Source organism: Xiphophorus couchianus, chromosome 13, assembly GCF_001444195.1.
Source record: "Xiphophorus couchianus chromosome 13, X_couchianus-1.0, whole genome shotgun sequence".
NCBI lineage: Eukaryota > Metazoa > Chordata > Actinopteri > Cyprinodontiformes > Poeciliidae > Xiphophorus > Xiphophorus couchianus.
Window position 1 is genome coordinate 17,840,713 of NC_040240.1, and position 27,196 is coordinate 17,867,908.

General features: G+C 36.4%; 2 protein-coding genes across 2 annotated transcripts; one reads left to right on the forward strand and one right to left on the reverse strand.

The window, feature by feature from the left end:
- Positions 1 to 1,441: 1,441 nt before the first annotated feature.
- Positions 1,442 to 13,356, reverse strand: neu1 (neuraminidase 1). Its single transcript, XM_028036732.1, has 7 exons — positions 13,105 to 13,356; positions 10,061 to 10,250; positions 9,665 to 9,927; positions 4,373 to 4,555; positions 2,953 to 3,172; positions 1,632 to 1,864; positions 1,442 to 1,543 (listed from the first exon to the last, which is right to left on the reverse strand). Exons 1-6 carry the CDS (start codon positions 13,189 to 13,191, stop codon positions 1,644 to 1,646), a joined length of 1,164 nt encoding a protein of 387 aa, XP_027892533.1. The 5' UTR covers positions 13,192 to 13,356; the 3' UTR covers positions 1,442 to 1,543; positions 1,632 to 1,643.
- Positions 13,357 to 16,644: 3,288 nt separating this feature from the next.
- tmem268 (transmembrane protein 268) lies at positions 16,645 to 26,891 on the forward strand. Its single transcript, XM_028036972.1, has 9 exons — positions 16,645 to 16,942; positions 19,411 to 19,546; positions 20,781 to 20,875; positions 20,956 to 21,063; positions 22,466 to 22,618; positions 22,695 to 22,805; positions 23,386 to 23,475; positions 23,675 to 23,893; positions 25,368 to 26,891. Exons 2-9 carry the CDS (start codon positions 19,432 to 19,434, stop codon positions 25,533 to 25,535), a joined length of 1,059 nt encoding a protein of 352 aa, XP_027892773.1. The 5' UTR covers positions 16,645 to 16,942; positions 19,411 to 19,431; the 3' UTR covers positions 25,536 to 26,891.
- The last annotated feature ends 305 nt before the right edge of the window (positions 26,892 to 27,196 follow it).

Here is a 27,196-nt window from a genome sequence, read left to right on the forward strand (position 1 = left end):
AAATATAGTACCTTTAGAGCAGGGGTGTTGAACTCATTTTGGGCTCTTAAAGGGCCGTTTGTGCCAAAATGTATTGATAAAACTCGTTAAACTGTTAAAAACATTAATGAATTCTCAAAATTAAATAATATTGAATATATTTTCAGTCCCTCCAGAATTTTGCGATTGTTTTTGGTGCAAAAATCAAAATGTTTATAGTGCTAATTTGGAAATATGACGTTAAATGCAACTTTTAATTTCTCGCTGTATAGATTATGGATTATAACCTGAGATCAATTAAAGCTGAGGCAACTGTTTAGTACAAGTAAGAAAGTTTTTGACAATTTCTGAGAAAAATCTGCAATAAACTCCCAATTATGTATTAACACAAAAAGCATGGGTATTTGTTGATTTTGTGTGAATTTCCACAATAATTCACAACTGGAGGGACTGACTGATATAATTTATAGTAAACAGATAAACACTGTATTGATTTGATTGAAAACATGATATTTAAGCAGACTTAATGTTTAATCTAGAACCTAGAAGGCCACATAAAAAGCTACGTTGGGCCGGATTTGGCCCACCAGCCTCGAGTTTAACACATGTGCTTTAAAGCGTTTTTTATGTACCGATATGTTACATTATTTAAAGTGACTTAAATAACTGTTGATATGAGTTTTACGCTTACTCTAGGAAGCAGCTTGATTCAGACCTCCTGGTTCTTGACATCAGAAATAGTTTTTAGTGATGTCGTAGTTTCAGCATCTGGAATAAACACAAAAACATCCATGAGCTGCGACTCGATGCAGGCTGGATTTGGCCCATATGTCTTCTCCAAGGAGCTGACCGGCTTCGGCCGTCTGGAACGCCCGTGTAAAATCTTTCCATGAAGTAGAAGGAAAAATTTTATTTTTCCTGCCGTTTTTAGAAATTAGTCCACCAAGCATATCTAAAGACAAAGTTTAAAAGTAAACCATATAATTGTTGTGGTAAAAATAGCATAAATCCCTGCAAAAACACAAAGTCTTTTTTTAAAAAAACAGTTCTAGTTCCATTGGCAAATTATTTCAATTATAGCAAGACATTTTTGCATGTTATAAATGAAATAATCTGCCACTAGAATTTTTAATCAATATTAAGAAATTATTCACTTAAACAAACTCCTATTTCTTGCTGAAAAGTTACTTGTAAGTTAGTTTTGTCTTATTTCAAGTGTGCTAAGATATTTGCACTAGAAACTGGACCAAAAATACTTGGTAAGACTTTGTGATTTTGCAGCGATGAATCATTCTTTCATTTGTATTCCCCAAGAATCTCCTGTTCAGAAATGCCTTGTCCATTAAAATACAAATTGAGGCTCATCAATTATTTGGCAAAACAAGATTTTGTTATAAAAATAATAAAAGTAGGAAAAACAGATGAAGAAGCCGGAAATTCACAGTGCAGGGCCTCCTTTTTCCAACATCCATTTTTTTAAGTGTGTTTAAAAAGTCTCTTATTCTCTTCCTGAGAAAGTTGTTGTACTATCTTCTTGCATCCTTTTTCCCTTTAAGGTTTAGACCTGAAAACAAAACAGAATTAAATAGGAAATCAGAGGAAAGTGAAAATATTTTCATCGATTGACTCCTGGTGGTGCTGTTTCTTCTTACCTCCAACCTGTCCTACCGCCCGCCGTACAGGTGGATCTTCACAAACGAGATGGTCTCAATGATGTCCTTGTGGCCCTTCTCATAAATGACGAAGATGTATTTCTGGTCTTCTACAGAGTCATCGTTCAGAGATGTAAGGCAGGAGTAGCCGCTCGGCCCCGGCCAGATCTGGACTGCTTTGCTCTCCCAGGTTTTTCCGTTCGTTAGCGACCATCGTAGCGTCAGGTTTACTCCTGAGGAGAGTTCAGTAAGGTTATGATTCACACTACGGCCTAGATGGACCCAATTACGATTTATTTGTCTTAAACACTTCCAAATAAATGCGACTTGTATATGATCTCCAGTGTGAACTGCAAACGGCTTGAAAGTGTCCTGCGTGCGCAGTACAGGGAGCAATAATGTCACATTTAGAGAGCGTATTCAGTGTTTCGCCAACCGCCATAAAAAAGAAGCAGAAGAAGAAGTGCTCAGTGTTTGTAAAAAAGTAAAAGAGAGAAGCTATATGAAGAGAGAATTTGAAACTATTATGGAAAAGGTTAGGTTTTTTTATTTTAAAAAAGAACTTGGGTAGTAAGTAAGCATATACAAATCATTATTTGATTTTTAAAGTAAACTAAATTGCTTCATAGAATTTGCATTTTTATATAAGACAGACAGACAGACAGACAGACAGACAGACAGACAGACAGACAGACAGATAGATAGATAGATAGATAGATAGATAGATAGATAGATAGATAGATAGATAGATAGATAGATAGAATTAAGTCCTTATGAACTACACCCTATACCAGTAGGTGGCAATAATGCTACTTAACGTCTTTTGTCAAGCGCCAATAACAAGAAGAAGAAGAGCTCCGTGTTTGAGGAAGTAAACATGGATGCTAACGGAGGAGCGTATTGATTTTAAAGTTGTTGTCCGACCGGAGCCAGAATATTAACAACTTAATCCTCATTATCGTCCGCCATCGTTGTTGTTTTTCTTCCTACTTGCGTGTATCAGGACGCAGAATAGTGACGTTTGTCGAGTATCAATGACGTTCCGTTCAGATGAACGCGACCTGGGCGTTAGGATTCAGGTCACATTTGAAAAACTCTGGATCGTATCGGATATCCAAGCGGCCTGGGTCACATTTGAAAAACAATCCGATCTGTTTTGTTAAAACTATCATGAAAAGATCCGATACAGGTCGCGTTAAGGCGGAAAAAAAAAAAATCGGAATTGGGTCGTTTCCGGCTGCAGTATGAACGTAGCTTAAGCTAGGTAACTTTATCTCTTCTGATTTTACCAACAAAAGCGAATATTTGTAAAGGTTTTTACTCTTTTGGTCGCTAGACGGGTTGGTGAAGTAGAGCACTCCGTCTTTCTGCAGAGCTCCAGCCGCGACTGCGGGATCAATCAACGCGGTGTCGAAGAACAGCTCTTCTACGGGGAGAGTCAGGCCTCCGTCCAAACTGCGCACCACGATGCGGCAGTGGCAGTGGTAGTTGTTCTGGTTCCGGACGTTGATCATGATGCTGCCGTCCATCAACTCAACCGGCTGCAGGAAGGCAGAAACAGACGGACAGAAAGGAGGTATGTTAGGAACAGTGATTTGTTTTCCGGAGCATAAAAAAGCTCAAAATCCTTATAAAAATACCAAATATTATTTTGTTTATAGAATAAAAAATGGAGACCTTTGGTGCAACATCAACAGAGGTTTGAAACTTTGCAGTTGATGCAATCAGGTATTAAGTAAAGCATCATTTATTACATTTAAAGTAAATAAATATTGTTTGTAAAAGCAATGAGTGTGGCCAAAAAGTCTCCAGTAAGGGATAATATTATCCAACACCGAGTTTTAGTTAGTGAAAATATAGAAAAAATGGAATCTGAACTTCTGTTGAATGTGTAATTATTTTTATTTAATTTTTGTTCTGTTCACCCATCCATCATCTTGTCCTGAATCAGGGACCCAGGAACCGTCTGCAGTCCTTGGAATATATTTTAATATGGATCTAAAACTGTTTTGTTTGTTTTTTTAAAATGTTGGATGCAACACAAAGCATTTCTCTTCTATCAATCATATTTTTTTTGCTTTCATTTTGATGTCATAAAATGAAAGCAAACTTCCTGAGACTTCGTTCTCAAAAGACGGACTTGAGAACAACCATTCTTTAAACTAGGATAAATGCAGCAAATGTTTTTGAATGACGTTCTCATTGTTGTATAGTAAAAACATTTTCTAAACAGCAAAATAAAACACATTCAATATAAAAAGTTGAGAATCTTTACTTTTATTAAGGCAAACACTTGAGAAACTATGTTGGACCTAAAGTAATTCCTTTTTAAAATTGTAATATTGCATGTTTGATTTATTTTTTTATTTAAAATTTTTATTGTAAAAAAAGGAATGATAACCCCTCAAGACCTTTGGCGATAGTGGTAAAACTTTTCATAACCAGATTTTGTGTTGGAAAAAAAACATAGCAGCCACCAGGGGGCGCTAGATCTCAGATTCAGACTAACATCAGCTGTTTTTCAGTGACTTTACCTGATATTAACATGTAAAACATTTAAATGTAAACAAAAAGCAAAAACAAAAGAAATTTGGAACTGCTCACCATACTGCTGAAATACTTGGAGTTATCTTAGTCATAGTTGGAGAAAACAGCATATTTGTGCTACAAACAGTGCAATAAATAAAACAAAAAATGGGATCCTGCAGCGTGCAATCCTCTCTGTCTGGACAGAAATGTACCTGGCACTCATCAGGGTTGAAGTCCTGAGATTTCTTCGGTTGGTTGTAAGGGATGCTCTTGAGGGCTGCTCCGTTGCGCCACGTTTCTCCATGATCGTCGCTCAGGATGCAAAACACTCCGTCCCCCTCAATCGTCCCATGGCCGCACACCACCAACCGCCCCTTTGCAGGATCAAGGCGCTTCTATAGTGCAAAAGGACACAAAGGGTGCAGAATTTAACAGCTCTTATTGTTATCACACAGGTCTTTATCATTTTTTAGGTAAACAGAATGAATGCATCGCACAGTCTTTATCTGAAAAAGGCAGCTAATATTGCTGCAAACCCCACACATCCTGGACACAAACTGCCAGAGTGCTGTATAGGGCTGCAACAAATGATTATTTTAGTAACTTGATTGTTTATTCTGATGATTAATCGAGTAATCGAAAAGAAAAAATGTCACATTCTGCAGATTTTTTATCATACAGTGTTAAAAACACATAACAGAAATGTGCTGCAACAAAGTGGAAATCAGACGCCCCCCTTCCAATTAAAATATGGTTTGGGAGATCATTAGCTGTGTGACCCCAGAAAAAATAACCTATTGGATGCAGAATAGAAGTAAGACTTTTTATAAAATATGGCAGCCATTTTTAAGGTATATGCAAAATCTACCAGCACATTGGATTGACTGATCTTCCTGTAATGGAGCTGGACTCACAGGATTTATGAGCGAATCTGATACCATCTGTCTCTCAACCTATTTCCAATTCATATACATTTTTATTTCATCCTTATTGGTTACCCTCCTCCCCCACCTTACTCGCCCCTATCCACTTCTTCTTGTCATTTGGTTGTTGTGTTATATTATTATAAACTTATTTTACTTTAGGTATGTCTCATTGTTTGAATTGTGTTTTATTGTGAACCAATTTTGTCCTGTCAGTTAATACTTGTGATGTTATTACAAAAATCCAAAATAAAGTATTCTTTAAAAAAAATAAACAAATACCAAAATACAAACAATTCAATTCCGTTTTTAAATAAGAAAGCAAATACTTTATAGCCGAAAATGCAATAACATAGCATTCCTTTAACTTATGGCTGATCATTTGTAACAAAGGATGCATAATAAAAACAACATAAGTAGAGATGAGATGTAAAAGCAAGATACATTGTTTTAGTGTTGGACAAATTCTGTTGGTTTTGCTTACAAATGGAAAAAAAGCTTCTAATTTCATCTGCAATCATGTGAGAGAGATGCCTGAATGAGGAACCGCATCAAATTAAATGAAATTGAAAATAAATAAATGTACCTTAAAGGGTGTCAGACTTCCTATATAATACTAAACTATAAGATTTCAAGGTCTCTTTTGTAGGAAAAGAGGCAAAGGAAAGAACAAACTCATGAATTATTTTGTTTATAGGTTGTAGCGACACAGTAACTGATAATCTGGTGCCCGCAATGTAAACAGCACTTTCAAAGTCCATTGTTCCTGTTTGGACCAGGAATAAAATGTCCTCAAAATACCCAGCTACAGCAACTTCCACAATCACATCCTTCCCTTTGGAGGAGGTCTGAAAAACACGTAAAAATAAATCTACCTTCCTGTGCTACAGCATAACTTTACTAGAAGTGTAGAAAAATTAAAAAACCAAGTAACATAACAGCTATTATGTCGGATAAAGACGTGCATTGCAAATCTTATATGACAAAGTTTTGTCATATTAGAAAAAAGTAAAGAAATTGTTGGTGGGTATAATGGTGTTATTGGTAATTTTGCAAAAACAAAAATAAAAGCTATTTCTTTACATTATTTTTTTCTTTGGCCCGACACAGAAAGCGTTGCCCTGTCGAGTATCTGCACCGAAATCCACAAGAAAACAAACAAAACGGGAGCAAATTAAACAAATTATCTGCCTGAAGCCTGAGTCACTGGGCAAAAAGATGGTGACAAAGACGACGCAACGCCCAGTAGTGTTTGCAGAGTTGTAATCAGGGAGATAATTTTCACTTCTCTTTGTCCACCAACAGATAACCAAATCACTCAAACTTGTATTGATATTAGGAGAATAGATAATCCAAGTGAGTCAATAAAATGTTGTTTTTAAAACATAAAAGGTTAAAATTATGCTGGATGGTTTCAGCTCTAACATGCAGTTCCTCATTTTGGAAACTGTTTATCTGCTCTTCGCACGCTCTATTTTTAGCTTTAATATAAAGCTACATTTTAAAACAACGGGTTTTTTTCCAACATAAAACTCAGCCTGGAGACTGTTCAGTCTGACTGTCTCCTGGATTGCAACAAAATGCCCAGAGCAACTTTTATTATCAAGCGACTGAGGCTGGGATTCTCTTTCTTTCACTAAGAATTGAAGAAACATCTGAGCTGATGCAGAGGGAAACGTTTTCATTTCATAAAGAAAGAAGCTGCTGACACCAAACGCAACAGCAAACATCTCAGAGGTTTCACATCACTTTTAATGGACTGTGGCAGGCTTCGCTTGTGGCTAATTTTGCTATAAAATCATGTCATCACATGCAGAGTGTTGCATGAAGAGGGATCCATAAAACCATGTTTTCTCGCTGCAACCTGGCCTGATTCAACCTAAAACTGGAGATGACATGTTGGTTTGTTTTTCCAGCTCCAGCTTACATGAAAAAAACGCAACATTTCCACGCATATCAATATTTTACACTTAAAAATGGGGGCAAGGATGGATAAATTTGGGCATTTATTTTCAGTATGGAGTGAAACTACAAAGGAAGGTAAAAATGTATGAAATTAACACATCAACCTAAACAGCCAGGCTGAAAATCACGATTCTGTTGCTGTCCACAAACAGTTTTCATTCACAAACTGACAAAATGTTGCAAATTCACTCCGACCAGATCAGATAAATGCAATTACAATTATATATGAGTATGGCAAGTTTCAGTGTAGCTACACAACAACAAAATGAAATACAAAAATTAGCTTTAATAATCCAGGTGGATGATTTTTTTTTTTTTAGAACATTTGCAACCTGGAAATCAACATATTCCTTTGCCCACATCAGATGTTTATTGAGGCTTTTAGGGTGATTTTTTTCCCCTGACTCGAAACAAGAACTAATTTCGTTTCCTGTTTTATTGTAAACAGAATTGAAAAACAAAAATACCACAATTGTTCAATGTTTAGCTATGAAGGAAATAAAATAAACGCTGTTGCTCACTCAGGAGCTGAATACCTTTGCATTGACTCAGAAAGATTCTTCTAAAATGATTATCTCAAGCCTTTAACTATGTGCATGTGATGTGAAAGATATAACATGCACATGTGATTTCTTATGGCCGCAATAAAATGCAGCTGTAAAACAGGCCATTCAGCTTAAAGATTTGCTAACTTAACAGTTAAAATTCTTTCTTTGTGGTTGTTATCCCTAAATTAAAACTGAACTTGGATCTGCAGACACTCCAGGACTGTTTTAAATGTGACTGGATTGCAGAAAACATGGCGCACCTTCTCAATTTCAAGGTAATTATTCGCTAAACAGGTTTCTGCTGCTGCTTTCCTTGCTGTAGGCACTTTCTGCATCTCCACCATCAGTTACAGTAATATTGTTCAGGAGGAAGCACCAATAGTGTTATCCTGTTTTCATCACCTTATCAGCAGAGTTTCAGTCAAAATGCTGCCACTACACAGAGTGTGGCTTACTGAAAAATAATTTTAACCTGAGGTAGAGCACTGGGCGCATACACTTGGTGAATGCTGTCAAAAGTTGTAATAAACCCTATGAAGTTCTGCTTGTACATCTAAAACTTTTTCGTCCTTCTCCTTGATAAATATGATGGAAAATTGTTACTTTGACAATCTGAAAACTACATTTTAAACTGCAGCCTCCTAGCTCCGTCTCCCAGCAACCAGCACAGCCACGCCAGGGTTTCTGCAGGTTTCACTAACTCAAATTTAAGACATTTTAAGACCGCTATGAATAAACTTTAAGACCTAAATTATAACAGAAATGTACAAAAAAACGGCATATTTTATATAGTAGTGTCGAGAAAAGACGAAGTATCATACAGGTTGGCAATGTTGGAAATATTAGTTTAATTATGCTAATTTTAATGAGGTTTAAACTTTAGCGCATGTTGAAATATTAGACTGATCATGATTGTTTTGAGTAGGCCTCAATTTAGGTTAGATTTAGACTCATAGTTTAATCAATATATAACTTAATTAGTAGAACATTTTTCTTAAATATAATGATCAAGATTTGATTAAAATTGGTCTAATTAAATTAATATTTCCAACAGCAACAAAAGTGTCATCCAGCCAAATGGAGATAATTTACACTTACCAATGATAGAAACAAAAGAGCAAGCTAGCTAGCAAGGTTTTATTAGCAGCTAGTTAGCAGTAGCCTCAACTGAGAAAAATAAACTACATAAAATACAAAATTAAATAGTAATGCCACGACAAAATGTAGGACTTGCGTTAACGTATTTAAGGCCAATTTACAGAATTTCACATTTTAGATGTATTAATTTAAACCTTTTAAGGATTCCTGCTGCAATTTGGAAGCGTGTGTATCGTGTCAAACTGTTTTATTGAGGGATCTGTTGTGAAAAATCAGAGCAACAACAGAACAATTTTGTCTTCTTTTTTCAATTTGGCCATAAAAAAATCATAAAGAAAATACAAAAACAGAACAAAAGTGGCATAAATGAACAAGAACAACTCATTAGAGGTGCATTAATTTAGCTAACAAGAGCTATGAATTCAACACAGGCAGCCAATTTATCGGCACAGATTTCCTTAATTTTGGGAGATCGGCTGATACTTACCAATCTTATCTACCTCGGCAAAGGTCTAAAAATCAACCTCTGTCCTCTTCTGCTCTGCAGTGAGAGACGTTTGGCTGACAGACCAGCCCACCAGGTCAGGTCTGCACGTTGGCAATTAACAATATTCACCCCACTGTTGCCAACTCTGCAACTTTCTTGCTATATTTAGCGACAGTTCAGACATAAAAATGGTATTAGCCAAAATCGAAATCGGCAAGTCAGGCTTTTTAGAGCTCAGTAATTGGCGATCGACCAGAAAACTGCAATCGGTGCACCACTAATTCTCAGATCTCACCTACCTCCTTTTCTGTACGACTTATATTTGATCACATCAAAGATCAAATCAATCCTTCAGTTAAAGTTATCAATATATTTTAGAAGGGGTCCCCAAGTCTTATTGAGTCCAACCAGGATTCTTACAGTTCATGTATGAAGAATTCTAATGCGATGTTATTCAAGCATATCGGGGATCTCCTTTCTCACCTGGATGCCGAATCCCGGCCCAGGAGCGAAAGCCTTCACTCCCAGCTGGACCGAGAGGTTTTTGGGTCGGCTCCAGCTCAGGCCGTCGTCCCAGCTCTCCACCATCATGGTGCTAGCCGGCTTGCAGTGGTACAGGTGGAAGCAGATGCTGTAGATCAGAATCACCGAACCGGCCTCTTCGTCCACAACCACGGAGCCCAGGTTCAAGCCATCTGTAAAGCTGCCATCGTCCACTATGAAGGCGGTCGGAGACCAGGTGTTTCCTGTAGCATATGATGGAAGTGAAACAGACCTCAACTTTCTGGAAACCAAATGCTTTAGCGTGATCTAAGAGTCTATCCAAAACCCATAAGTATGTGAAGCTTTATTTGATATTTTTTAGTGTGGTGGTCCTGCCTTTGTCAGTGGATCGCCTCACTGCGATAAACTTTGCTCCTATGTCACCGGACGACGACTTCCTGCCCTCGGCGATGGCCAGCAGGCTTCCTTGGGGAGTAAAAGTGATGAGCGGGATTCTGTAGGTGTTCACTTGACCCTGGGCGCCGCTCACCCACAGCAGCTGCTCCTCAAACACCAGAGGGTCAAGCTAAGCAACACAGAAAAGGTGATAAAGAGTTAGCGTTGAGGATAGTAAAGGCCGACAAAGGGAAGGATAAATAGTTTGAATGTTTGAGAGCAGAACAGGCTGAGGCATGAAAAAATATCTGTATCATCAGCAGTCTTGTTACAGTCTGGTGAGTATGTGAAAGGGAAGAACAAAGCAAAGCCTTGAGCAACCTCGCCCGCATTTCTCTGCATGTTGTGAGAAAAAACAGCAAACAGGTGAAGAAAACATGATTACACCTGAATAATACTAGAATGTATGTAAATACCTTTCTAATGAGCCTTGGAGTTTAACATCTGGAATGACTGCGGATATATTATATCATCAGCAACATTCAAACTCTACTTTTAAACTTTTTTCTTAAAGGGCGGTAATATATATTTTCCAGGTACATTGTGCCGTTTTATAGCACAATCAAGTAGCTATGTTACCTTTCGCTGTCATAATAATGCTGAATTTATCAACCATAACAAATTAAATTTGATGCTTCTGTCTTTTTAAGAAGCTCCTCCTCTGTCTTACACTCCGCCTTCATTAAGTTATCACATCAATGCTCCTCCATTATGGCATTTACAACCATTCTTAGGAACGCTGGACTGTGAATTAGTTTATATAATAAACTCAGGCAGTACCACCAAATGTTTACTATAATGTTATATAACATTATACCATTATATAAACATTAAAAAACGTTGATTTTAAACAATGCTGCCCTTAAACAAAATTTCTTCCAAGTATTTTCAGAATTTAATGACGATAACTCCACTTTAACAGGAAGAAACCTCCAGCAGAACCTGGCACGTACAAACGATCATCTGACTGGAGGTTTGAGGAGACAGAGCAGATAAATAAAAATATTCCTAGAAGCAAGAAGTCTGGTTAAAATTAAAAAACAGCCCCTTTTTCTTTGTTTTGCTTCATACAAACGATATGGAAGCATGGAATCTGTTGAAGTTTAAATTTTTACCCAATGCTAACGTCTGTCCGTGACGTATGTAACGCGCCAGTTCGACGCTGTAAAGCGTACTGGACGTTGCGTAAGCTGTAAGCAGCCATCCTCCGCTGCGAAGAGAGAAGTACCGAGCCGAACGAGGCGACTGTTAATGTTAATTTAGTATTTGTAAGCGCGACCAACACGGACTGAACGGCTTCGTTCACGTTCCCCGCTGCCGTTGATAAAAAATAAATAAATAAACAGCGCAGAAAATTTACGTCATCGTTCAGAAGTTCTCTGTTTGCTGATTGGCCCGGTATAGAAATCTGAAATGTGAGACTCTCCGTTGAATATGTCCGCAATATTCTGCACAGATAAGAAGACTACACTCTTTGGATAACATTTCTACAGACTGAATAGACGGCAACGTCAGAATTGATCAAATTCTTTGTGTAATCGATTCAACAAAATATCAGTAACATTTCTCAGATATTTCTGTTGACATGATAACGCCCCAGTGTCGCTGCCAGTTTATCAGCTGGGTATCCATGATGCAAGTCTCCACATAAATTGATCTATTGAATTGAGATCTGGCGATTGTGGAGGCCATTGGAGAATGGCACTATCATGCTCCAGAAACCAGTTTCAAGTGATTTATACTTTGTGACATGGTGCATTATCCTGCAGCCTTCAGAGGAAGTCATCATGAAGAGATGGAAATGATCAGCAGCAATACTTGGGTGCTTAATTAATGCTGAATTGTGTCAATAAAATATCCGCAATGCCTCCACCAGCCTGAACCATTGATATAAGGCAGGATAGATCAGTTCTTTTATGTTATTTTTTTCCTAATTTTGACCCAATAATCTGAATGTTGCCACTGTAATCAAGACTCACTGGACCAGGAAACGTTTTTCCAATCTATTATTGTTCAGTTTTGATGAGTTGGTGCCAATTATTGCCAAAGTTTCCCATTCTTAGCTGATATGAATGATATGTGGTGTGGCCATCTGTTACTTTGGCTCTTCTGATTTAAGGCTGCAATGGTATTCAACATACCTTGATTGTATTCAGTGGTTATTTAACCCATTGTTGCCTTTTATTATTCATTATTTGTAAACCCGACAACCCTTGTAGTTTCTAAATCGCATAACTTCCAAGTTTTTCTTCCGCCTGATACTCAGTTTTAGCTTCACTTCCAGTGTACCTAATAATAAAGCTGGTGAGAGCATATTTGCAGATATCTTAAATAGAAAACCAAACAAATAGGAATAAGAAAGTAGAATATAATGTGGGAAATCTGAATTGACGGGGCTCCTAGCATCTTTAGCCCCAAATCCGATTTATTTTGAAATCTTGAGATATGAAGATATGCAGAGTTTTTGCCTTGGGAATCTTGTTGTCAGTGAAATTACTGTATCCAGGTGGAACTGAATTATAATTGAATACAATTAAAAAAATGTAATCTGACACACTGTGAATATGAAACTGCCAAGGCATTTACTTTCAATGTTGCTCTTCATGCACAACAGTAGGTTATATAGAATATTTGTAATAATGCAATGGTTCATTTGTTTGTGTTAAGTGACAAAAAGACAATTTTCAAAAACCTTTCAGCAGATATAAACAACTTGGAATATTTTTTTTTCCCCAAAAGCCTGTAAAAAAAATCACGAGTCCAAACCAGCCTTACAGAAAAGTCTGGCTCCTGTAAATCTGGAATAAAGAGGGTGGAGTTTGACACTCCACCTGCTTTATAGATGACATAACTGAATTTCTCCATTTCGGTTTAAATGAACCACTACATTCAACAGCTTTATTGGCACGGCTTTTACCTGCTTCAACCAGCAAATAACAGCGTTATAGCATAATAACGATCGGTTAATAACAGTTTCAGTGTACCTGAGCCGGGCTGTAGGCACAAAGACGTCCGGAGAGCAGCGCGCTGAGCAGTAAGAACCCAGCAGAAGTCCAACTTCCGGTTTCCATGTTGGATTCAGCTCCTCCAAGTTTCTTCTTCTTCACTCCGAACAGATAAAATTAAACACAACGGGAGCCGAGCGACCAAGTAAGCTACTAAAAACCAACTCTGTCTCTCACTGACTGGTGCACATTTTATGCTCTGTTTATCCGGTAGGTCATATGATCAGGAGGTCACGTGACTGCCGCGATCTGTCAAAATAAAAGAGGAAATGACGCAATTTACGTCGCATCTATCAAAACCATAAACCTCGTCTCCGTTCACTTTTTTTTGTTTAATTTTTTAGGAAGCGCTACTCTTTAATTTTGTGTTTGTATTATTTCCACAAACTTGTGTAATTATTAAGATATTACTATTACATATTTTTACTGCTACTATAAATAATAATATAATATTAATAATATTATTATGAAATAGTGAAATATTAATAAAGAAAATGGTAGAAATGTTAATGTGTTATTATGTATGTATAGGTGAAAACTTACAGCTACTACTGCTATGACTATTATAACTATAACTACCAATCTTGGCTACTTTTACATTTTAGATTTAGTTGCTCTCGTCAACTATTACTGCGTCTTCTGCTATTATTAGTAGTAGATTGTCGTCATTAATATCAATCTAGATTGCTTTCTATATTTTTGGATCTGGATCCTAATCTTTTTATAAATGCTACTGTTTCACAACACAAACCCATAAAAATAATAGTAATAATAATATTCGCAGTTGATATAAGTAGAACAGGGAATTGATAGCAATCTTAGCATGTTATCAAAATTATAAAGTAGTGGAAATTCAACAATACTGCTACTTCTGTCGCCATCGCTATGAAAATCCAAAACCCAAACATCAAGTTGTAATTTGTAATTGGTCCTTTTCATATTAATCACCCAATAAAAACTGTACAATAAAAGGATTTCTGTCAGTTATTAATTGATTTACTTTGTTTTTCAACTTTTAAACGTGCAATACAGCAATACTACAAAGCGGGTTGGGTTCAGTTACCAGAATTCAGCCACAAGGGGGCAGAACAGCCCAAAAACTCAATAACTTTCCAGCGGATATAAACAGTCTCCAGTTGAACAGAGATTTTTAAATTATACTTTTTAGTTGTCCAATCGCTTGTGGGGTTTTCCTTGTTGTGTGTTGTGTTAATAATCCGTCACACGTTGTGTTTTCTTGTTCCGGAAGTTTAATTTTAGTCTAAGCAGAACATTCGCTTCCAGTGTTTTGGAAAACGGAATTTTTCTTTCAGTAAAAAGCAATTTTCTTACAGGTTTAGTGTACAGCTAACAGTTGCCATGCCAACAGATTTTCCTACCTGAGTTCTGGATGTCTGCAGCTCCTCTGGAGTTTTCTCAGCTCTCTGATTAATGCTCACCCTGCCTGGCCTGTCAGGTGGTTTCCCACATGTTGGTAGGTTTACAGTTGGGCCAAAGCATTTTCATTAATCCATGAATCCTTTATGACATGACATTTTCTAAATAAAATATAAAAAACAAAAGCAAAAGATACATTTTTATAAATTTGATTCCCCTTTTACATTAATTTGTTCTGTTTTGAGAGATGCTTGTATCATTTTATCTGGGTTGAATAAAGTAATTATAAATCTTGCTGGGGTATAAATAATTTTGGGTTTACTCTCTTAAAAGAAAACCAATAGAAAACTCTTTTGACACTTTATTACTCCCTTCTTATAATTCCTAACCAGTTTTTTAAAGATTTATTTTAGGTCAAACTCTTTAAAGTTATACGGTCACGCTAATATTTAGTTTCTTTCTAAGATTTTCTGTCTAGTTTGGACTCAGTACAAAACATTAATACTACCTCCAGGCAAAATAAACATGTTGATAAAATTATCTTAAATCTAAATTTGTCAGTCATTTATGTCAATTTAGTAAATTTTTCTCCTTTTTACTACTTTTTGACATTAAAATAAAGCAAAATACTCTCTGGAATTTACACTTTTAAAATAAATGATAAAATATTTTCTGATTTGAATAATTTGTCATATTAAAAATACCTTTTGAAAATAATATCTTCTACTCTTTAAGTCAAATAAGTGTAACAAGTTTTATATTTCGAACTTAAATGTGTGAGTTTGTGAAAGATAAGCTTACAGCAGTAAGTTGTGTTAACTTTTTATTAATTTTGTCAAACTTTCAAGAGTTGAATAAACTAGAGTTTAAAAAACTGAAAGAAGAAAAAGACAGGAGTGGGAACTATTTCCCAGAATGCTTAGCGGCTTGTTTTTGTATCCTGAGATGGAAATGCGTTACATTGATCTGATTCTTGTGTTTTATTAAGGCAAATGTTTATTTTAATGCTTGAGGATAATGTCCTGTTCACACTAAATGTTTTAGAGCAGAATTCATTCTGACTTTTAATAGATTTCATTATCTGATCGGAAACTCTAAAGTGAAATAAATAGTTATTTTAACTTGATTATGTGAATGAAAATAATAGAGAAATCTGTGCTCTATAACTAGGTGTTTTTTTCCCTACATATTGTGAAATTATTATTTGGTTCAGATTGCATGCATAGTGGTCACTATAGTGGACAGCTATCTAAAAGGCATTTTCTTGTGCTTCCTGTGGATTTTTATGTTATAAATGCACACAGACCACTGAAGTGGACACTAATGCATCATAAAATATACCATCAACTACTGGCCATCAGCTGCAAATGCAAGAAATTATTTTTGTTAAATACAATATGGCCGACAGACAAAAAAGCATGAGAACCGACCCGGTCCCTCCTTCTACTGTAGATGACTCTTGCAAGTAAAAAAAATATTGTGACATCAGATAACCCCTAAGGAACAATACTACTGATGTATTTTTCAAATAACAACTTTGTATTTGGACAAAATTACAATGGATCACATAAAAATAAATAAAAATTATTTTTACAAAAAAATTTTCCTACCTTTTTTTATGCCTTAAGAAAAAAAATTTTAAACATGGAAAAAAAAATTCTGACACAAAGGATCATAATTCATGCATAAAAGGGTTAAAAACAATGTTTAGACAACTTGTCTCTCGTTAAATCAACTTCATGAACTAATTTCTAAGTTAAAACCAAAAAATTAAATTATTGACTTAAATTGCATTTTCAAGGCAGCAGTTGGACTTTCATTTCCAAGTTAAACAACCTTATGTGAAATATTTTAGTAAAAAAAACCAAAGATATTAAACATCATGAAGTGTCTCACTCACTCACTTCTCTATATTTATGCAGCTCTGCGGTTGGGACACTTCCCATGTAACTATATTTTTGTCTTCAGTGAAAGAACCACAAAAATATCTGTACTCTTGGCATGACCTCCTGTGACTCTTTGGACTTCATGAGTTAATGTGTAACAGCTCCAATAAAACGTCAACAAGCTGACGTATCGTTACAAATCCTGATCAAATAAAAGCACTTCATGCATAAAAAAAACAATTATTTTGAATCCAGATGTCATTCTTAGACCGTAGAGGAGTTCAGCTTGGTTTTCTTCTTGCTCCTCCTGCAGACATGAGGATCACAAACCGCATTCCTGCAGTCATGAGGCGCAGCTGATCTGAGTCACAAGCCAGAGAGCGAAAGAGAGGAACAAGCCGAACACGTTCAGACACGAAAAGAAAGAAAAGTCAAAGTCTGAACTGGCAACCAGCTGCTTTCAAGGAACCAGTTTAAAAGGCTCTTCGCTTCTCAGGAAGAATGACGACGCGGAGACTCATCGACCAGAAGATGGACTTTCATCTGAGCCACAGGTGGGAAAAACATTCGGTCCTACTAAAAACAGCATCTCTGGATCCGTAACGCTGGTTTGTGATTCCATTTCTCACTGAAATCAAACTTTTTAATTGAGAAAAGGTTTGAAAAATGTTAGCAGACTTCCTTTTGTTCAAAGATACACAGGCTAAGAAACGCTTTTCTGTTAAAAGATGTGACGTCTAATCCTTGGAACATAACTCACAATATTCAAGTTCAGTTTATACTGAGCAGGAAATATATTGGTGTCATGTTTACAGCAACGCCACACACTAAAAGATGCCGTTTTCAGATAGCGACTTTCTTACTGGTAATTTGGTCTGTGTGGTGACAGAGCACTCAGCATGCTGCTTACGATAAGACAGGCTGCTTATTGCTTACATGCAATCTGCACCATCAGGCGATCAGAGCTGTGTGTCAGCATGTCTTCATTAACGAGGAAGTGAAAATGAAAGAAACTCGAGAAGGTGGGGTTGTGTTTTCACACCTCTCTGCCAAAAATGTGACAGAACCGCTGATGGAGGGGGAAGGTTGGGTCTGTAAGAGGGATTTTTACTTGATTCTGTTAACACAAACACAACTGAAAACAGTTTCTAAAAAAGAAAACGGAGAAGAGGTCTGAAAGCTAAGTCTGAGAATTAGAGCACGAAGTTTCAGTGTCACTAGAGTAAATGTCATATAGGAAGTAAAAGCAGAAGTAACCGGGTTTCCTGCTGTTTGTCATGCTTCTGCCTTTTAAGTGAACAGTCGACGTGTTTATGAGAGATAAAACCTGAGGCCGTTTTCAAAGCTTTTCTGACATAAAGGTTCTGCTTTCATCAACCATGAAAGTTTTCCACTTCACGTATCGACCCAGAAGAGCTCATGGCACCAGCTGTGAAGCCCGAGGCAGGTTTTTGGAAACTGGTTATAGCTTAACACTGGTCAACAGCCAAAAACGCTGCCTGGGCCTTTTCAACTGTTTCAGGGTCATTTTGATGAGCTGAATCCAAAAATCACATTGGTTTTGCGCAATCGGGTCAACTTTCTGAACTATGGAGCAACATGAGCATCAAAATGCCCGACTTGTTCTCACATCTGGATCAGTTTCCTGAGAATCTGGGATAAATGAGTGATGAGCAGGAGGAGAGATGAACAAAGTTCAATTTGCATGGACTTTCCCTTATCAGTGTTTATTATTCAATTTACAGAAATCCAAGTTTGTAACATTTAATTAATACACTCTGTTAGAAAACAGAAAAACCTTTATTGGATGGCAAATATTAACAGAAATGAACCGATATTGTCACAAAAATGTCATCAATTTAGTCAGAAGATCAGATTTCTATAAATCAAATTAGAATAAAAACCTAACCAGATTGAAAAAAATGGACGCCATCTTTGGATTCAGCCGTGCAAAAATAGTCCTAATTCAGTTGAAAAAACATAGAAAACAACTTAAAAACCTATTTTTTTTGTAATGCGGTGTTATTTAATGCTGTTAATTACGCAGAGTTAGTCATAACTGCAGTTTTCACCCATTAGTTTATCAATATTCACTTTATGACCTTTGATATTTGAAAAACAGGTTTTATCGAAAGCAAAACCTGTTTAATGCAAATGATAAGTCTGCAGTAAATACAAGAGGATTGCTTTAAAACTCTTTCACACAGAGCTAGACAGTTATTTAAAAAACGTCTCATTAAAATATACTTTAGATTACTCCATACAATATGAATTATGCAAAACGTATAAATCCAGTTGTTTTAATTGTACATTCTTTCCATTCTTGCTCATAAACTTTCACCAGTAAAGCTACTGGCTTCAGAGTTAGCGGCAGCCATTTTCAAACTGTTTTTGCTCCACATTAAACTCATTATTTTAAAATGTTTTGAACAATTTCAAGTGCCCATTAGCTAAACTTAAAACCATTTATACCAGTTAAATTCTCTATTTTCAGCCAAATGTTTTTAATCTTCACTCACGTTATTCAACAGCTAAGCTATTAGCTTTAGCATTAGAATTTGCCACTTTTGTAAAAGTGAACAACTGTTTTCTTACTTTTAGCTATTTGGTGTTAGACACTGTCCTATTATTCCGTCATGACGGCATTCAGCCATTTTTTATTTTAAGTATATATTACTGTTTTGCAGCTGCTGTGGTTTATTGCCCTGAATATTGTTGACATTTTGTTATTTGCTCCGTTTGTTTGCTAGTTTTCTGCAACCTTCGGTATTTAAACTGAACAATCTTAAAAGACCTTTCAACATTGGTTTTAGCAACTTAAGAAACAGAGTGAATATTGTTGTTGGTGTTTAAAAAAACACTAAAATATGTTTATGTCAGTTTTATATTAGTTCCACCGATGACTTTGTTTATAAAGTTACTGTCACATTAATAAGGAATAAGAATAATGATAATTATGGGTTTTTTCCTGGACCAGTTAAAGTTTAAGTAGGTTGGTAGACAGATTTTATTTTTTGTTCAGGACCTTGTGACCTTTGACCTAATGGAGGACAGGAATGGGGATTGCCAGGCGTCGGAGGAGACTGCTGTGGACTTTGAAGCCAGACGAACCCAAACGGACCAACAGACCAACAACAACAGATCCAAATGGACAAACGGTACCGACATGCTGCTTTTATTCTTTTAATATCAAAGGAATATCTAGAATTTATTACGAGTTATGTTATATTCAGATAAAATTAATGTTCATTCATCAAATATCTATCAACAGGTGGCGCCATTTCACTTTATTTTATTTATTTTTTTATGCTTCAGTTAGATTTATTGTCAGTCAAGAAAATTTTTGACTGAATCAAATACAAATATTTTTGCATAATATAAGCAAATTGAGTTTAGATTCATTAACTGGTTGACTGCTATTAGTTATATCTAAATATATTTACAAAAATAACTTTACAAATATCTATTTTTTAAACCAGTTTGTAGATTTTTAATTTCTGAGTTAAGTTACGTTACAACCACAAACTTCCATTAATCGTATTAGATTTATATGTGATAACCAAACACAAAGTAGTGTATTATTTGGATTTGAAAGGAAAACAATACTTTGTTTTTACGTTATTTTATAAATAAAAAATTAACATTTACTACACATTTGTATTCAGCGCCTCCTTTTTACAAGTTGTTATGCTTTTTGGTCACATTTGAGAAAAAGTTTCCCAATTATTACGGATTCATTGGGGAATGTTTTACAGTTTCAATGTGCTAAAATGGCTTTCTTTCAAAACAAACACTTCAATGTTTCCACATAGTTGGATTTGTTCATTTATTGCCCCTCTTTAAGTTTAAACCCTTAAATCAGGGCTGAAAACTCAGTTATGGGCCTAATCAAAAATCTTTTTAAACGGGCCAGTTGTGCCGGAATGTATTGATAAAACCATTAAACCGTTAAAAAATGAAGAAACAGCTGTTTGTTTATGTTTTTTTAAATTAAGCATTGAACATCTTTTTACACTGGTCAGTCCCACAAGGATTTTCTGATTGTTTTTTGTGGCATTTTCCAATCAAAATAACAGATTCTGTAGCTACTTCAGAAATATGTGTACTAAGAAATCTTAATATTTGAGCTAATGTGTGAGGTTAAATGTGACTTTTTATTACTCACCGTATTATTTACGGACTATAACTTGATATCTAGTTAAGGCTGAGGCAACAGTCACTTAAGCTGAAGGTTTTTGACCAATTTTGAGAAAGATTTGCAGTAAAATCAGGAAAAAAATGTGGAGATTTGTTGATTTTGTGTGAATTTTGCAAACTTAATTGATGTAATTTGTTATATATATTTGTGTATATAGTATGCCTTAAATAATCTTTTCTTTTTGTCTTTGGCAGGTCAGTGTATCGCAGCGATCCTGACCAGTTCAACGCTGAACCCCAGATTTGATCTGGATCTCTGTCGATCCAAACTGGAGCAGGAAGGATTTGAGGTTAGTCAAATCACTTCATTTTACAGTGAATACAGGATTGTAATTAATTTTAATTATTTTTTACTGTATGTTTTAATCAGATTCCTGTGACAGACATGGAAGATCCACTGAAAACAGCTCTGGATGTCCCTTCAATCAGAAGATACATGGTTTTCAACTCGGGCCTTTTCCACTTTGTTCTAGCGCCGGTATTCAAAGTTTAGCCAAATCTTTTTCTGCTTTTACTTCTTCATTTTCACTTCTTTAACCACTTTGGGTTTTTTCAATCTTCCTTATTAACTTATTTTTGTCTAGAGAGTCAAAATATGAGTAAAGTAGACACAGGAAGCGAGCATTTCCTTCTTTCATCAGGTGACAAAAACTACTTGTGTAACTTCTAACGAACATTGTGATTTGTCAAACGAACAAAAAAATAAAAAAATACACAAATAAATACAGTGCTGCATTAATAAACTCATCAAATGATCTGGTTGGTGTACAACAAAAGAGTCACACTCTGTAAAAACACCAAATCTTACCAAGTATTTCAGTCTAGGTTCTAGTGCAAATATCTTAATACATGTGAAATAAGACAAAAGTAACTTATCAGCACAAAATAGAGGCTTGATTTAAGTCAATAATTATTTAATATTGATTTAAAAAAAGTACTAGTTACTTTGGCAGATACATTTATTTATACAAAACATTTTCCTCGTGTTTTTAGTGAAATAATCTGACAGTAGAACTACAACTTGGTTGCTAGGTTACGGGCGAGGCTTGGCAGGCGTTGCTAGGTTACGGCGCCAGTGGAACTTGTACTTTTTCATCAATATTAAGGAATTATTTACTTAAAACAAGCTGCTGTATCTTGTTAAAAAGATACTTTTACGTTAGTTTTGTCTTATTTCAACTGTACTAAGATCTTTGTACTTGGAACTAGATAAAAAGACTTGGTAAGATTTAGTGTTTTTGCAGTGTAGATATCTAAACACCTCAGTTGATGCTTTGTGGAACCATTTTTTGCTGCATTTAAGCTTTTTGATCTAAAGTTGGACATTTGTCTTTGCTTAATTGCTCAGTTAATTAGAGGCACACTGTCAATGTCTGTTTTCAAGTTTACTACAAATTCTTTATTGGGTTTAGTTTTGGACTTTGACTAGACTACGGGTTGCCAAACGTCCGCCCCCTGGTGGCAATTCTACATCTCCACATGTTATAATTTAAATATTCTTCCAATTAAAGTAGTATTTTTTTTTTATCAATGTCAAGGAATTATTTACTTAAAACAAGCTTCTATATCTTGCTGATGAGTTACTTTGGAGTTTCTTTTGTCTTAATTCAATATTTGCACTGCAAACACAATAAAAAATACTTAAGATTACATGTTTTTGCAGTGTGTTTATCTTTGATTTTAAAAAATGTGTAAAAAGGTTTAAAATAAGTTGTAAATTAATCTTACGTCTTTCAATCTTACAATAATCCTAATTATTGTAAGATTACATGAGTAAATGACAGTTTGAGTATATATTAGAAAGAAAAACTTGCCGTTGGAACATTCTTTAGAAATACAGATGGATATACTTTAATTTTTGAATCTTTTGCTCCCACCAGGTGCTTTATGTGGTGCTGTGGTGTGGAGTTTTCTCAACCCTCCACCTGTACATCACCGTTACCGACTACTGGGTCCTCATTCTGTCCGTCAGCCTGGTCTCCATCCTCCTCACCACCGCCATCATCTACATTCTTCATCACAGTAACAAAGAAGTAAAGCGTTACGATTTAACGCACAACTGGACACGTTTGTATTCAGAAGCAAACTAAATTTCTTCTCTTCAACCAGATCAATATCAACATCGACGTTCGGCTGATCCAGGTGAATGAGAGAATGATGAAACATAAACTGATGGTGGGCGTTGCCGACTGGATCCAGAACTGCACCGGACACATGCAGGTACTTATTTAAAATCTGAAAAGTGTGTTTTAATTTTTCGACCCAAATCAAACAAATCATTAAAGTCACAAACTTTTTCATTTCATTAGCTTCTAGCCGATGACCCCCTTTTCAAACCTACAGACAATGCTACAAAATATGTAAAGAAAAATCAACTTTTTGAACGTTTTCCTCACTTTTATTTACTATTTGGCATAAATGTTGTCTCATACCTACTTTTTCATCAATATAAAGGAATTATTCACTCAATGCTAGCTTTTATATCTTGCTGATTAGTTAGTTTTGTCTTATTTCAAGTGTAGTAAGATATTTGCACTAAATACTAGATAACAAATACTTTCAGTTCATCTGAAAAAAAAAACTAAATTAAATAATTTTTTCACTGCACAACTATGTACAGCAAGGTATTGCTCTGTGTAAAAACACACTGAAGTTTGTTGCTCTAACATGACAAAAACAGATGAAGTTTTATAAAGTCGCAGATTCACCCCAGTTGATCTTTGCGATGCTGTTTACCAAGCTGGAATCAGATCACAGGTTCACAAACCATTTGTTTTCACTTGTTTGTGTGTCTCTGCAGCTGTACTTCGTGTACTGGGACATGTCTTACTGCTGGAGGACGCTGTGTGAAACTTTAGAGGAGCGCAGCTTTGTGACAAACGAAAACCAGGTGAGTCGACTGCAAGTGCCCTGCTGTTTGATTGACTTTACTGAAGCTCTGCTGTTTGCCCTCATTCATATTAAATAGAAACGTAACTCCTTGCTTGGGAAGCCGTCTTTGTCTCAGTTTAAGCATGAATTCGAGGGTGTTGCGGCACTTGTGGTTTCCAGTCTTGTGTCAGAACAATCAGATCAGTCTCTCTCCTCAGAAAACCATGAAGAGCAGAATGTCACATCTAGTCTTGGTGACGGAGCTCCCTCCCATCAACCCCGAGGCCGGCGGTTCAGATGTCGAGCAAGACTCTGATGAAAACAGACCTCTGCTGAGAAATGAGGACACGGGGTGCAGTACACCGTCCAGCCAGCGGGGGGACTCAAAGGTCACCTCTAACTACAGCCTTGTTCCTGAAGCTTCACTACCTGCTCAGGTGAGATGAGAATCATGGGGACGAGTGTCTGTATGGGGATGTTTTAATAAACAAATCCTGTTTATAAGAAAAACAGGTTTGATCAGGTTCTGAGGCTCTGTTTGGTACAAATTAAGGTATTAACCCTTTCACTGCAGTATCTCAAAGCCATTTTCTTGTGTATCTTGTGGATTCTTATCCTATAAATGCACACAGACCACTGAAGTGGACACTCATACAATACACTATGATGCCAACTACTGGCCATCCACTGCCATTGCAAGAACATTTTTGTTAAATCCAACATGGCAGACAGACGAAAAAGGAACTCAGGAATATCCAGTCCTCCTTCTACTGTAGACATCAAGTAATGCCTAAACACCAATACCACTGATGTATTTTCCAAATAACAACTTTGTATTGGAAAAAATTACAATTGATCATCTAGAAAAAAATACTAGAACAATTTGTTTTCTACTGAAAAAAAAGTCCCATCTTTTTTATGCCTTAAGAAAATCAAAAACACTTTGGAAAAACATAAAGAGTCATAATTAATGCATGAAAGGGTTAAATGGATTTTGTGTAATTCTGTTTGAAAAACCTAAATGTATGACTGAAGCCGTTCAAACAGAAACGGCCACTTATAAACATCAGAGGGCGTCTAGTCTCCCTATTGTTCAGGGAATCGACGGGTTCTGTGTCTCAGTGATGATCGATTTTTGGTGTGAAGTAGGGATGCACCGATTGCAGTGTTTTGGCCGATCATGATTACCGATCTTTAAAAAGCCTAACTTCCCGATTTTGGCTGACACCAACTTTTTGTCTGAAATGTTGATAAATATAACAAGAAAGTTGCTGAGTTGGCTATTGTTAACTACAAACATGCCGACATGTTCTGGTGGGCCAGTCTGTCAGTCAAACCTCTCTCACAGCAGAGGACAGTGGTTGAAGCGGCCTAATTATGCAGCATTTTTAGGAAATTGTATTTAGGATTGAACAGTTCCAAATGATACACTCAACTTTCAATGAAATTTGCAATTCCTTAAGACCTCTTGGGAAGCCAGCTGTGCATTGTCCAAGGAGAAAATTGTCTACAAATAAGTGCTTTGCTGCAAAATTCCAGCAGAATTCCATTTTGCACAATTTCACGATCAACAGAAACAAAACTGCTGTCACGAACTGGATGCCAAGATTTACACCAACATGAACTGAACACAAAGGAAACGCCTGGTCCAAAGTCAACACAATCATGGTCAGACGAGGCCAACATTAAGCTCTTTGGTCACAGTGATTGGGTTTGTTTGGAGAAGTCCATGTGATACCATACAATGCTAGTTGTGAAGCATGGCAGTGGCAGAACCATGGCTTGGAAGGCTGTTTTGCTGCCAATACTTACAGATCGTTGTATAAAGAAGGTGAAATAATGGAGAAAGACTACCTCCTGATTCTCTAACTTCGCCTCTGGTGACCTTTCAACTTTGCTCTATTCTTTCAGGCTAAAGCCTACCAACTTCTGATGACCTACAGTGCAGTGTATGTGAAGCTCCTAATGTCTGAGAGGCTGTCGGGGCCGTCCCGTCAACGCCTGCGGCCCCTGAGGAGCCACTGCACCACGGCTCCGGTCTGCCTCTGCCAGTACATTAAAACCAAAGTCCTTCAATAAAAAAGAAAACTGAAAACTGAAGGCAAACAGACAAACGAACAGGATTTATCCTTCTGGAGCCAATGTGGATTTAAGTTATGTTGATCCGCTGATGGACTCGTTGGGACCGTAACACTCTAAATTTTGTTGTTGGTGGTTTTTCTCTTCATCCTGTGAGGCAGCTTGTTTTATTTTTACTTGCCTAGCTTCTGATTTTCTGCCAGCTCTGTGTTTGCACCACCTGGGTGTTAATTTGTTCGCATTCAGCCAAATGCTGTCAACATTCAGCCCAACTGCTGGCAAACAACATTTATAATGGTTTATACATGACAATCACCACCATATTTACTATCTAGAGTTGTTTAAATTATTTATACAAATGATAATTACGCTGTAGAGCTGTTCGATGTATATATAGTATAATATAGTGAGCCACGAAGAAAGCTTTTCTGTGCTGTGAACTATAAGGACCTTTAGTTGAAAAGGAATGGATGGATACAATGTTAATCACATTGATTCATACGTTAACTCTTGATCAAATGGAGAAAAGAAAGTACACCCACTTTCAGTTTGAGCTTTTATGCATCAGGACATAATAAATATTATCTGGTTTTTAGTATTTAGAATATTTTTGGTACAATGTTCCCTGGAATGTAACAAAATATATTTTTTTAAAATATTCAAAAAGAAAATGCAGCTTTTTGAATCATGATCTCTATTCTCCATCTTAAAGTTGCAGTACTTTTTTTTTTTTTATAAAACATATCTTTTACATATTTGCTAAAATCTGTCACCATATTGTGAAAGTGTAATATGAGACAGAAAATCTTTGAAAAGACCAAACACCTCCACCTCTTCTCTGAGCTGTGATTGAAGATATGCACCACTCCCAGCCAAAAAGAGCCAATCAGAGCCAGGAGGCGGGTCTTAGCGCTGCCAATCATCCTCGTGTACGCTGTTAAACGTGTTAATGATGAAGAAACAACAGGAAAACCATTAATCTGCTGTAATTGGTGGCCATGCTAACTAGATTTAGCATTCATGACATATTACACTATGCTATAAGGATGAACAGGTGCAGGCAAGGGTGATTGACAGCACTAAGACCAGCCTCCTGGCTCTGATTGGTTGATTCTAGTTTGCACTGGGAGAAGGCAAAGGAGCTAAATGTTTTTCACATATTATCTGTCTCATAACATACAGTCATGACAAGGTGACAGTTTCAACAAATATGTAAAAAAATATTTTTGTAAAAGTTACATTCTGCAGCTTTAAAGTCCAAATGACAACCCTGTAGCGTAAATATCAGAGACTGAAACTTCACCCTATAAACATACTTCTTAGAAAGTTACTGTTTATCTCCCAAAAATTAAGATATAAAAATATATTCTGTCATTTTTAAACAGACAAATAGGGTTTCTAGTTAAAAAAGAGAGAAAACCCAGCTTGCATTGGATTAAGAAAGAGATTAGAGAGAAAATAAGAAGGAGTGGAGCCAACCTGTGTCTGTGAGATCACAGATGGCCATTTAGCTTCCTGAAGAGATCCGGTGTCTCTGAGATCGTTTAGCTTGGCCTTGAGCTGCACGCCTCCGTCTACCATCACAGAGTCTCGGCTTCCTCTGGTTCAGCCTCGCTGGATGTCTCACTGTGTGTGTTTGTGTCATCCTGCTGCACCATGCC

What these genes read in the sequence shown, in the direction of transcription:
- neu1 (XM_028036732.1), bottom strand. Translation starts at nt 13,191, where the DNA reads ATGGAAACCGGAAGTTGGACTTCTGCTGGGTTCTTACTGCTCAGCGCG. An exon ending in GTGCCTACAGCCCGGCTCAG is followed by an intron (nt 10,251 to 13,104) that starts GTACACTGAAAC and finishes TGTGTTGCTTAG; the next exon opens with CTTGACCCTCTGGTGTTTGA. An exon ending in CCCGTCTAGCGACCAAAAGA is followed by an intron (nt 1,865 to 2,952) that starts GTAAAAACCTTT and finishes AACTCTCCTCAG; the next exon opens with GAGTAAACCTGACGCTACGA.
- tmem268 (XM_028036972.1), top strand. Translation starts at nt 19,432, where the DNA reads ATGGAGGACAGGAATGGGGATTGCCAGGCGTCGGAGGAGACTGCTGTG. An exon ending in CAGATCCAAATGGACAAACG is followed by an intron (nt 19,547 to 20,780) that starts GTACCGACATGC and finishes TGTCTTTGGCAG; the next exon opens with GTCAGTGTATCGCAGCGATC. An exon ending in TGGAGCAGGAAGGATTTGAG is followed by an intron (nt 20,876 to 20,955) that starts GTTAGTCAAATC and finishes TGTTTTAATCAG; the next exon opens with ATTCCTGTGACAGACATGGA.